Source organism: Gobio gobio, assembly GCF_949357685.1.
Source record: "Gobio gobio genome assembly, chromosome: 11".
Lineage (NCBI taxonomy): Eukaryota > Metazoa > Chordata > Actinopteri > Cypriniformes > Gobionidae > Gobio > Gobio gobio.
Genome location: NC_137104.1, coordinates 29,228,521 through 29,241,685, shown reverse-complemented (window position 1 = coordinate 29,241,685; position 13,165 = coordinate 29,228,521). Strand labels below are relative to the sequence as shown.

General features: G+C 38.6%; 1 protein-coding gene across 1 annotated transcript; it reads right to left on the bottom strand.

Moving 5' to 3' along the window:
* Positions 1 to 312: 312 nt before the first annotated feature.
* rpl15 (ribosomal protein L15) lies at positions 313 to 12,968 on the bottom strand. The gene is made up of 4 exons (XM_079829350.1): positions 12,919 to 12,968; positions 11,930 to 12,111; positions 10,553 to 10,689; positions 313 to 672 (listed from the first exon to the last, which is right to left on the bottom strand). Exons 2-4 carry the CDS (start codon positions 12,099 to 12,101, stop codon positions 367 to 369), a joined length of 615 nt encoding a protein of 204 aa, XP_079685476.1. The 5' UTR covers positions 12,102 to 12,111; positions 12,919 to 12,968; the 3' UTR covers positions 313 to 366.
* Positions 12,969 to 13,165: the final 197 nt, after the last annotated feature.

Here is a 13,165-nt window from a genome sequence, read left to right as displayed (position 1 = left end):
TGTAGTCCCTTTTAGCAACTTGTTAGCAACCACCGTTTTTAAGACAAGTAAAAAATAAAAAAAATATTACAAGCAGGTTTTAACTAATGGGTTTTATGTCAATAGATCAAAACGTGAAAATATTTAGAGGCTTTGTTAACCACAGACCTCATTTCAGGCGATTTAGCAAAAACCCATAGACTTTAGGGCGAGGGAACCGGAAGTGCTAAAATGCTAACTCACTTCCGCGTTTTGGCCTACAAAGTGACGTCATAACTTCGGCACTCTGTTACAGATTCTGTACATCTACAACTTCAAAATAAAGACATCTCATAATCATACAAAGGTACTTTATTTGGATAAATGTACAGTTGTAGCACACGTTGTTTAGCGGTAACGGTGCAGCTGCAGGGTGTTGCGTCTCTTCCAGGCTGCATGACGAGAGCCGCCAATGGTGAGATGGAACTTGTGGCCCTTGCCCAAACCACGGCTCTTCTTGCCAGCAGACGTGAGCCCACGCATTTCCCTGTGCTTGTGCACAGCCTTGGTGATCCATTGCGTGTCGGGGTTGCGCCTGATGGCTTTGTGGAAGGTGTCAATGAGGATCACTTCAAAGAACTTGTATGTGGAATCTTCACCCACCCAGTAAGAGTTCAGCACTCGCAGACCGCCGCAATGACGACCGGCACGCTCCTGAAAATGAACAGAGGGATTAGAACACCATCAGAACGTAAAATAAATGGCCATCAATGGACAGAAACTTAACAAAACTTAAAGAGCATAATTTATTAGGGATGCACCGAATATTCAGCCAACGAAAATGGCCCAAAAGTGCATTTTCGGTTTTCGGCCGAAAGACTTCACCGAAACATGGCCGAAATGTGACAACGCAAACAGAAACCACGACCTGCACGTGCTTGTCTGAAGCAACATGTCAGCGGTGTGTATGCATTTCAGTATATCTGAGAAACACCCACATCTGCTCCATGCACAAGCACTGACAGCGAGAGCTTTTCAGTGCAGTAGCTCATGTTCTCGATGAGAAGAGGACCAGACTTCACGGTGAAACCAAACGGTTTCCGAATGCAATCTTTAACAGTGGGCATGTTTTAAGCGCGGAACACACTTAAATCAGAGTTCCCACACCAACATCGATCAACATGTATCACGAAATTCAAACGATAAATGCCGTTTTGACGCTCTTTAATGTGGCATCACTGATCACATCACAGTTCAAGCGGCGGCACGCGCAAACGCGATCTGTGAGCGCAAAAATAAACATGAATGAACATCTAAGGTGTGTTGAGGATGCATTACAACTTACTGTCACGTATCATATGTGGTGTAATCACTAAATCAGTGTTTCAACTAGGGCTGGGCGATATGACGATATTATAGTATATCGATGATGTCTCGCAAATATCTCGATATCGATAACAGTCAGTGTTAACCAGTTGCCATGCATTTTTTTTAAATCATTAAAATCATCAAAAATCTAAATTATCATTCAAAATTAAAACAAATATGATTTCATTTTTTTTAAATACATTAGGCTAGTTCTCAAAAATAAAATATAATCCAAACACGTTATTTAATTGAACTTATGCATTTATAAAACATTAACGCAACAATCTAACGCAGGTTTCTAGACACAAAATTTTGCATGATTTTGCTTAGAAAGCCTTTCTTTAATGTGAATTTCTTTTTGTATAAATTGTATCTTAATTTTAAAATCAACGTTTAATCAGATAATTGCCTGGATTTAATAAATAAGCAAATAGTCTATAGCAGACAATAATTGCGGGAGCGATCACATGCTTTGCGTATGAACTTGAGCGTGTCTCAAATAAACCCAAACTCAGCAGCTACTCGTCTCACAAACATGAGAAATATGTGTATATAAAGCTTGAAATGTCCACTTTTAAACGTAACGAAAAGAAAATAGTCCAGCAATGCGCACCTTTCAATAGTGGCAACGATATGCGTCCGTTCATTCACTCATCAAAGACGCATCCGTTTACAAACTAATCAATGTCCAGATGCCGCACACATAGATAATGACGAGTGGACGTGTGTGTCATGTAAAGTTCTTTAGTGCGCTCTCATGATGGCAATGTGAAACCAAACCAAAACTAACCGAACGTATAAAATGTATCAAAACATGAACTTCAGTTCGGACCTTGGTGCGGACTTTCAGGTGTGAAAACGCCCCAACACTCTCCAAGAGACTATCTGCCACATGATCTGCTGTGTGGCTCTCAGGCACATAAATCGTTCAGAGGCAGTTTGATTGTAGTACCCAGTTTTTGTCTATGTAATGAGCAGTAATTGACATGTAAGGTGTCATCGTATTGCTGCTCGACCACATCCGTCGTAAGAGCGACGTAATCCACGCAACTGAGGTTATGACTAACATCAGTATTCTCTGTATTATACAGCTCTGGAATAGCTGTTCTTGAGAAATAATTCCGACTGGGTACTTCATACTGCCGGTCAAAAGTTTGAAGCCTGGTCCACAAGACTAAGAGGCATCATCTCTTTAACCAGAAAACGGGTTTCAGCTAGAGTGCACTCTCCATTTTAAACTGGATTTATCGTACTTCTTTCCACAAGCGAACGCAGAAGCAATCTGAGTTAAACTAGAACTTTTCCTGCTTTGAGAAGCGGCTGCAGAGCGGGGCTCAAATGAGGCCGCTACACTGGATGGTGTATGTGGATATGGCAGCGGAGATTAGTGGTCTGCGCATCTTTAACCTTTACATTTTTTTTAGCACAGCCTGCAGATAGCCCCTGTTGGATCCCCTGGTTCACCATTTGCATTTGGTTTTAAATCCATAATACTGCCAAATTACCGGTGTGCATCTTTTCTTGGATATTAAGCCGTTGTCCTCCATTTTATGCCTGGAAAATTGACACAGACAAGAGCAATGGCGCGCGTGGGCGAGTGGGTGTGGTCAGTGCGGAGTAGACGATATTATCAGATAGCGATATTTTTGAAGGCGATTATCCCTCCCAAAAAAATTCACATATCGCCCAGCCCTAGTTTCAACGGCAAAAAGACGTCAATATAACTGCAAACTAAACAATGTCATGTAACGTGTGCTATGTTATTTGAGTTGATTATTAGACCTAAAAATAAATAGCAACAGAATTTAGGCTAATCGTTTGGGCTCTGTTGTTAACCTTTAATATTAATGTGCAAGTAAGGGCTCCCTATATGGTTTACAGCAATATCTTCAATAAACTTTTAGTTATAATTTAATTCATTTAAGGACAGATACTTTAAATTTATTTCAGTAAACCAATAAAAATAAATAAAAAGCCATTTTGTAAAACTGCTGTACCGAACCGTCAGTTTTGTGTACCGTTACACCCCTATTCTACAGTTAACATATGGGCTATGGCAGTCTTTGATTTGATACACTTATGTTGAAGGCCTACAGAGAAAATAGTTGTATCTTTAAGCAGTTGCACTTGTTCTGATCTGAATGCACTCTTGTAGTAGTCCTACAGAGAAAAAATTTAAATGCACTAGACCTAAATGCACTTTGTTTTTATGAGAGAATTTAATTTTAAAACCTTTCTGTAGGCCTGTACATTATTTAATGTACAAATGAGTGGGGTCAAGTTAAACATTTTAGTTTGAATTTTATTTTATACTGTGCATTGTTGCAATGTGCTAAATAAATATTGGCATAATTTGTAATTGATTTATTCTTTGAAACTTTAATATTAATTTATGCAATTGCAATGCCTTGATTTTAATAAAGTTAGTACACAGTCATAGCCATAAATGCAATGGTACTAATAATTGGCATAATTTCTTTCGGTGTTTCGGCCTTGGTTTCCTCTTTCGGTTTCGGCCAAGAATTTTCATTTCGGTGCATCCCTATTATTTATGGACCATTTTATGCAGTAGCTCTAATGATGACTATGTATGACAATTCATTAGGTACAGTGGAGAAACTCCACATAGACATCAACTTTTGCAAATGAAAGCAATAAAAATAAAATAAAACCAGTATATAATAAACAAGGCATTGACATTTCAAACAACAACAGAGCTGTGTACTGAAGACATTCACGTTTGAAAAATAGTCCATGCACTTTCAGTTCATAGACAAATTAGAAATTTAAAATATCTAACAATATTGATTGGTACAAGACTTCATCCTTGGTGCATACTGCTTTGTAAGAAAAAATAAAGTCATGCAAGTCTCCTCCCCATGTTGTGAGAACTTTGATTCACTTGTAAACTACAACGATGTTACCCAACTCAAGACAAACATAACAGTTTACCAAATCGGTCATAAGAGTGTAGTGTTTAGTTACCAATTCTACCCCAAGCCCTGTACAGAAATCACACCTCAAAAGGGACCAACACTACCCTGCTGTTAAAGGGTAACGTAACCCTAAACCAACTTTTTTTAGTTAATGATCTGTAATACTGGGGCTTTATTAATGCTGTTCATTGATTCGAGTAAATGTTTTGACATTTGAGTATAAAGTGTTTTAATTCTATAAAATATGGTGTAAAACCGCCAAAGTGCTGCCCTCTTAAGGTTGAACGGTGGCTACTGCAGTTGAATTTTCCTATTGGTTTTCCTATTGATATTTCCGTAGGATGGTACCTCCAACGGCTCACTATCCGCGCCCCTGGCACGAGCTCACCACGCCCTCAGAAATGTTTCCCCCAATCACATGATGAGAACGGCTTCACTCCAGTATGAACTGTCATGTTACATGAAGTAAACATTATGAATGAAACTCACTTGACACTTGCTTTAATACGGTTAAATAATGCAGTTGTCAGTACACGTCAGGCTTTTCTTGCGATATTATTGCCGCCCGTCATGTGTACAGATAATTTTCATACATGAGACGCGCTTTCAAACCCTGACACGCAAGTGGTTGCCGCGGACGCAGATAGATTAGGTCAGTTCTCTTGCGCGGCTGCTTCACTATCATCGTCTGCATCGGGAGTTAACGCAGTTTGAGCAGCGGCTCGCATTGATAAGGCTCCGGGTCTGTGTCTGTTACAGACAATCCACCCTCCTCCACTTCAGGTGAAGGTAGGAGAATGACCGCTCTGTTGCAAAGCTGGCGTCACTCCAGTCATTCTCCATCTTTGCGACTCGCGAGTCAGACAGCTGTCAATCAATCCGTCACTGCGGGTCTCAGGTGCGCGCCCTCCGCTCAGCCCCGCCCTCGGTTCGTCCCCTCTGTGTCCGCCGGGCTCTGCCCACTTTTCCAGCATGTTTTGAAAATTGCCAGTGGGTGGAGTTAAGCTCTGAGCAGGGGTTTAGTTACCCTTTAAGGCTGGGCGGTATACTGGGTTATGATATATACGGATATATTTTGATAAATAGGATATAGGACGAGGCGATACCATTTATAACTATATACAGTAGGGCTGTGCGATATGACAATATATAGCGGATGGACGAAATAAAGTCTCTCTTTTCATATTATGCTCTATCGTTTATTTCGTGGTGTCACACAATACATTGTTTACAGCAATACTTTATCATTTGGATCACTGCAATCTTACACGCAAACACAAGGATGCAGGCAGAAACGTGAATAAAATAAATAACAGTATGGCGAGTGAAGGGGAGACCGAACCGGGTGGCTTAGAGCAGGAGTTTGTTTATCACAATGCATCAGCGCAGTAGCTCAATATAAATTATACACATCCGATAGTCTAAAAATCGCTTTAATGTCCAAACTGTCAAGCCTTAAAACACAAACTTTAGTGAAGACGCAAGTGAAAGTGATCTGGCTTCAGGGCTCACGCATCAGACACACAACGCGGCTCAGCGTTAGGCCTGTCCTGATCAATTTTGCTGGACGATAAATTGGCCAAGAAATTATTGCGATAAATGATAATATTGTTGTTCTGAGACCATTTTCATCTAAAATAATGATAATTAGGGATGCCACAATTCTCAATATAAGATTGAACCTTCGGTACGGCATTCACGGTTCTATACGCGCTTGTGAATTGCGTTTTTTTCGGTTTCGCATTTAATGAATTATTTTTCTACAAATTCTATCATTTGCCTCCATCCCAATATACTGAACAACGCGACATACATTCACATCACACGTTAGTGGCAGAGTTATACTGACGGAACACTATAGATATTCACAATCACGAAAGTTCATTATTTGCATGCGTTTTAAAAGCCTTGCCGGTTTCATTTTAACATGCGCTTTTCACATGCACATGCGTGATTACTGGACTAAGTAGTCGTCTTACTGCGCTAATACTGTCAAATACACACAAGGTTAACATAAACACAGTCGGTTATGTCTAAAGTGAAAGTAAAATCGCATGCCTGTCTGTATATTAGATGCACGCAGGTCTTAAATTGACAAAAGGGCAGTAGTGAACACGCAGTCCTTAAAGGGACAGTTCACCTCTAAAATTGTCATTATTTACTCTCTAATATTGTTCCAAACCTGTATTCATTTCTCGATGATATTTTCATTTGAGTGAAATATCCCTTTAATGTTAATACAACAACAAAAGACAGAAAATCACTCACTGCTCTTGACTGAAAAACTAATACAGTAGCTAAGAATCAGTGTATATTTTATAGTGAAGTCTATGTAGTGTTTTATTTTTACATTCATTCATTCAATTTCATACTTAAATGCTGCTGTACAGCTCTGAGCTGCCAGTGTAAATCTTTATATATATTTATTTTATATCATCCAATGCACTAGGAATGTGTACAAGGGTTTTTTTAAAGTAAAGTTTTAAGTTTAAGTAAGGTTTTTCAATTCTTTAAGTAAAATAAAGAAAGTATTGCAATTAAAAAAAGTCTTTTTTCTCTTTAACCTCTTGCTGTTCCTATCGCCTAAGAATAGAATAACAAAAAATGTATGTGACAAGCCATCAGAACCGAACCGAAAACTGGTTAAAAACCGAGGTATGTAGTGAACCGTGGACTAACTGTATTGTTGCACCTCTAATGATAATGGCATAATGCAGGTACACCTTTTCAAAGATCAATAAACTTTTATTTCTAAAGACTATTTAACACTGAAAACAGAAAGCATTTTAAATATCCACAATAAAATGAACAAAACCACCAAAACAAAAAGAGCAATGGACTCTGTCTGTAAACAAAAAAATGAAAACTTTTAATTTAAGTGAACTTAACATTTATTATAATGGGGTTATGTAAAGATTGTTTATTTTTACCAGTGCCTTTTTTATTGAGCGATTAATTTATTTATTGACTATCGCGACAGGCCTACTCAAGAGTCACAGAAAACAGCTTGCGAGCACTGAAGTGCCATGTTTTCCATATTGATGTTATTGAATGGAGTAAAATCACTTGAAATGTTCGAACTGGCAAGCCTTTAAACGCATACAATTGACACTTTCGTTAGGACGCTGTCTGCGTGTGTTGACTCTGTGTTGGAGTTCGCCAGTCAGTGTTGCTTCCATGTCGCTGACTGGACAGGGCGGACTCACCTGACTACACATGCTGTGGTATGTTTTTAATGGGAAGTATTAACAGGATTAAAAGCTGAAACCACCGGCATGGGAAAATTACGTCGATTAGAGGTTCGATTAACCATCCAGCCCTACTAGTCAATGTCTCATTTATCATGACCTTTTTTGTTATTGGATATATCAGTGTTTGTGAATAAATCTTTTAAAAGGAGAAAAATAAAAATCACATGAATGAGTACATTGAGTATATACTTTAAAAAAAGAAAGTCCTTTCCGTGTGGTCTGTCTAATATATACACACACTTAATTGATTGAATTTAAAGAAAAGGTACTATACCGTGAAGTATATCATTATCAGGATATGAGATTTTGGTTCTCATATAGAAACGGCTGCCAAAGATAGAATTTGCCAGACATAACGTCTATCAATTATAATTAGTACGTGTATTTTCTTAATTTCTCCAGTACCGACAGCAGGCAAATTTACTGGTCGCACATGTGCGACTGGATGTAAAATTCAATTGCACACTCAAATTTTAGTCGCAAAATGCGACCATTTAGTCGCACTCTGGAGCCCTGACTTTTGCATTTGGATGGCTATAATAGGGTCATTTAGAAAAGAGGCGTGGCAAAATACACTCAAAAGCCTATAAATCCTAAGGGCAAAATCAACTTCATGAAAATTGTTATGCATGTGACATAACATGCTGAAGAAGCATGCAAAGATTCATGGAGATCAGACCATAGGTGGCGCTATAACTGTTAAAAAACTTTAAAAACCATGTATTCCCTATGGTGAATTGCCTGTAAATGGTATTTTCCATCTCTGTAATCAGGTGGGGTTAAAACATATGCATAAATAATGATAGATCTCCTTATACTGAACAACTTTGCCTCAAGAACTATTGTCAATCAAATCGTTATTTAAATATTCACAATTATGTTAAAAAACTATTTTTGCAAACTAGTCCTAGGTTTTGCCCGATCGGAACCAAACCACTGCAGTATGATTCTCTGGACTCTCCTGATCAATAGTTATCAAAAACATGTTGAACTTTACACGTTGGGTAGCTATAACAGGGTCATTTAGAGAATAGGTGTGGCAAAACAGGCTTTTGAGCATTAATCCTGAACGAAAACTCAACTCAACACAAAAATAGGTGGGCACGTGCAGCATGTGACTCTAAATAAAGTTGACTTGACTTAAAGCAGCATGCAAAATTTCATGGAGATCAGGCGTTATATGCCTCTATAAGAGTAAAAAAGGTGAGAAATGTGTCAATGCCTATAACGCGCATTACCTAAAATTGCCACCAGATGGCAGCAGAAGACCACTCATTGGTTCATTCTGTCCACTAAGCATATCGTCGCTGTCCGATGAAAAACACGTATCTCCATTTTGCCGATTTTGAGATTTTTCGACGGATTGAATGTCCAGGTTCATTTCCGCATACAGTATGCTTCACATATCTAAATGGCCAATGAAAAGTTGTGAAATCATGGCATCTGATTTTCACGTATATCCATTTGGTGTCAAAGCTGTCAATCACGCCGCGTATCTCCCGCCCTGTGGAAGCATCTCGCTGGTCTTGTGAAGTTTCATCGAAGCTCAGCACTGGATAGCCGAAAGTACGACATTGAAGCTCTCTCCACAGTTTAGTTCTAATCTAGTTCTTCACAGATTAGTTTGCTTGCTAGTATGTAAATAAACTCGGTCTCATTGATAAGGCCATGTCCACACGAAGCCAGAACTTCCCCCATCCAATCTTTTTTTTCCCCTCGTTTCAAGAAATATCCGCGTACACACGAGAGCATGAAAACAGCTCAAAACGATGTAGTATACATGCCAGGCCAGTATGTGGCACTGTAATTCTGCCACAGAAATACACTAAAAATGGAGAAGAAGAGTTGTGGCTAGAAGGGGTACGGCAACAGTCGAAGGGTGAGGTAAAATCTCAATAAAATAACAATAAATAAATTTGCTACTTACCAGATGTGTTTTATTAACGCACACACCTACCCCAACCCTAGACATACCCTTACAATAATGCAAATACAGTAATTAAATAACGCAGTATTGATGTGCGCATGCCCAGTGCCCGTAGTTGTATCCCTTTAAGTCTTCCCCGCGCAGGACGTGGTGTGATGACATCACCGTTTCACAAAATATACGGATTGGCTGTATACACGAAACCGCAAGGGTGTCGTTTTCAGATGTATCCACTTTAGGACCTGGTTTCAAAAAACAGCGGTTTCAGTCTCCCAAAACGCCGGATCCGTGTGGACGAAACGCCAATACGATAAAAAATGTATACGTATACAGTGATACGCGTCTCCGTGTGGACGGGCCCTAAGATTCAGCCTTTTTTTTCGCAGTCAAACTGATCAAATTATAGCCTGTAATGCTACTGTCATGATTGTCACTAGAACATGCCTCACTCATACTGCTATCACCGCTTGCCAGAGGCTGAAAATATCCAGCACGTATTCCTCTGTCAATATGAAACGCGATTTGGCCATTCTAATTAATGATCGGAAGAACGCGTATCGACCACAGTTACTGTAAAATATGCACGTATGTCCATTTAAACTCAATTTTGGTCAAATGTGGATTATATCATTACATTATATACATTTATTTGGGAAAGATGGCCTACAGTAGCCTTAAGTTCTCATTTTCTAAAATAAACACTTGGTGGTTCTTCAAGATCTTGACTCAGTTAATTTAGAGTTAGTTTCATTTCTACAAATGGTGCAAACTCTGCAAGATTATAGATAAAAGATTGCCATTCCCCTGCCATTCTGTGATCGGCAGATCATGATCTTGGTGATCGGTAATCGGCCCCAAAAATGCTGATCGGAGCATCTCTAATTTCATACAATAAGTTTGCCCTAAACCTTTCATTTAAATCCAACCAAAATAGACTTTAGTAATTACTATTTTAAGGTTTGTGTAATTAAAGCTCTTTAAAGTGTTATGTTTGTTTGTTTTCTATTTTTGCAGTTCTGTGAAAAAAATAAGGTGACCAGACCCTGAAGTATTGAGCATACACATATATGTATATATAGCTTGCACTCTGAGATGCTGTAACTGACTCATACCTCAGCTACTGACTGCAGGCTGCGTGCAAACTTGATCTGGTTGACGCCATGGTGCACGGGTTTGCCGTAGGTGGCACCTTTAGGCACAGGGCGCTTGCGACCTCCACGGCGCACACGTATGCGGTAGATGACGTAGCCTGTTTGGTCAAGAGCACAGTTCAGATACACAAAGAACATGAGGCAAAAATAACAGTTACAGGACATTTAATTGAGGGGTTTACCATCTGATTGACAAATCAATGATAAATCAGATGAATGTGAATATAAGACGTCACTGTCATCACTACGTACTAGAAGTGTCGTCAGTGTGGTTTGCTAATGCAAACACTAGCAATACACACACCTTCATGCGCTTCTTTGGCTCTGCGTCAGTTTACGTTCTGAGATAACACTGCCATCTAGCGGTTGGGTTTTATACAGTCTGAACCGAACACAAAGCCACAAATCTCGGATGTAAATAAATATAAATATCGATACGGTGTTTTTGAGAAACAATACAGTATCGCCAAACAATATCACGATATTCACGTGTATCGATATTTTCTTACACCCCTAGCATGGTTAAAGGATTAGTTTGCTTAATTTACCCCATGATTTACTCCCCCTCAAGCCATCATAGGCGTTTATGACTCTTCTTTCTGATGAACAGTTATATTAATAAATAACGCTTCCATGCTTTATAAAATGGCAGTGAACAGGGCTCACGAGTTTTAAGTTAAAAAAAAGTGCATCCATCCATTATAAAAGTAATCCATACAGCTTTGGGGGGTTAATAAAGGCCTTCTGAAGCAAATCGATGGGGTTTTTTCAAGAAAAATACACATTTTTAAAACTTTTTAAAAGTAAAATATCTAGCTTCCTTCCATATTCAACTTATGCAGTGTAATGCCTCTCGCAGTTAAAAACTCTTGGGCTACGTCCAACGCCATATCGCACCAGTTATGCTTTTCGTAAGTTTAATACAGAAGGCGGTCTGCTGCAAGCTAGATTTTTTATTTTATAAAGTTTTAAATATGGATATTTTTCTTACAAAACTTGATCGATTCACTTGAAAAGGCATTTATTAACCCCCTGGAGCATGTTTTTGAGCTTCAAACTCAATGGACCACATCTCTGCCATTATAAAGCTTAGAAGCGTCAGGATATTTATTAATATAACTGATTGTGTTCATCAGAAAGTAGTAAGTCATATACACCTAGGATGGTTTAAATAAGGATTGGTTTCATTTTCATTTTAAAGTGAACTAATCCTACCTCTCAAAACACAGCAAAAAGGTCTGAAAAGTGCTTTGTGACATTTTGCTAATTAAAAAGAAAACAAAAAAACATACACAACCAGTTAAACCATCAGACTACCGGGCAGCTCACATCACTCACCCTGTTTGGCCTTGTATCCAAGTCTGCGGGCTTTATCGGGTCTGGTGGGTCTCGGAGCCCTGTGAAGGGAGGACAGCTGACGGTACTGCCAGCACCGCACACGGAGCAGAAACCTCATCACGTCGGACTGCTTCTTCCTCCATAACTCCTGCATGTACTTGTACGCTCCCATGATGCCTCACCTACAACACCAAAAATTAGACAAATGTCAAGAAAAAAACTCTTAATGTATGAAAAATACATCCAAGCTATCTGCATACGTAAATTGGTAGGTTTTTTTTTTAAAGAAGTGAACATGATGCTCCATCTAAAACTATTACAAACACTATTTTACTCGCCTGTGCTGTGTTTATGAGCTCATTGAGACTACATAAACGCTTACATTTTAATACTAAATAAGTAGACTTATACAGAAAGACACTTTAACTTGAATCTTTACAATCTTGTCAGGATAGTTGGGCATTTTAACCAAACGTCAGGTCATAGTTCTGATATCTAATGAGCAAGTGCGTATGAATTCACATTATGAGGAGTAACACTTCTATTTCATATCCAAAGCAGTTGCTTTGAGGTGGAATTATATAATCGATTATAATATGTGCACATAAGCAGTGTGTTGTGTATAGCGTCGGCATGTCGACTGTTTCACGCAGACATGTCAAAGCAACTCAACATTTCACAACGATTTCAGTTATCCTTCAAAATGCCATGCTCGAAAAAGACATTTGACATTATATAAAATATGTTTAATTCAACACTAACAGAAAATAGAAGAAACGTGCAAACTCCGGCATGACATTAGCTACCCTACTCTTCACAATTTCGCGTTAAAATGTACGTACAACATCAGTATGGAGAATAATAATGGTTAGATAGTATAGCTAAGATATTCCGCATTAAATACATTAATTGTGTGATTTGGATGACATTAAATGCATAGAGATATTTGATGGATTCTAAATGCAGAAAAATAAGAAAGTCTCGCTTACTTGATGGCGTACTAACCGGAAAGAGAGAGGAAAATTACCCATAATGCTTTATTAGACTCTTTTTGCGTATTTCCGGTTCCGTTGTTAAAGAGTTATGGGAAATGTAGTATGTGTCTAAGTATTGGATATTATAAATCATAATTAAACGTATCTAACCGATTAGATACACTGCGCTGAAACATTGTTATAACACAGTTACTCTTAAATCTCAGACCAAATAATAAGATTTTTGCCAGCGTTCTCTTAT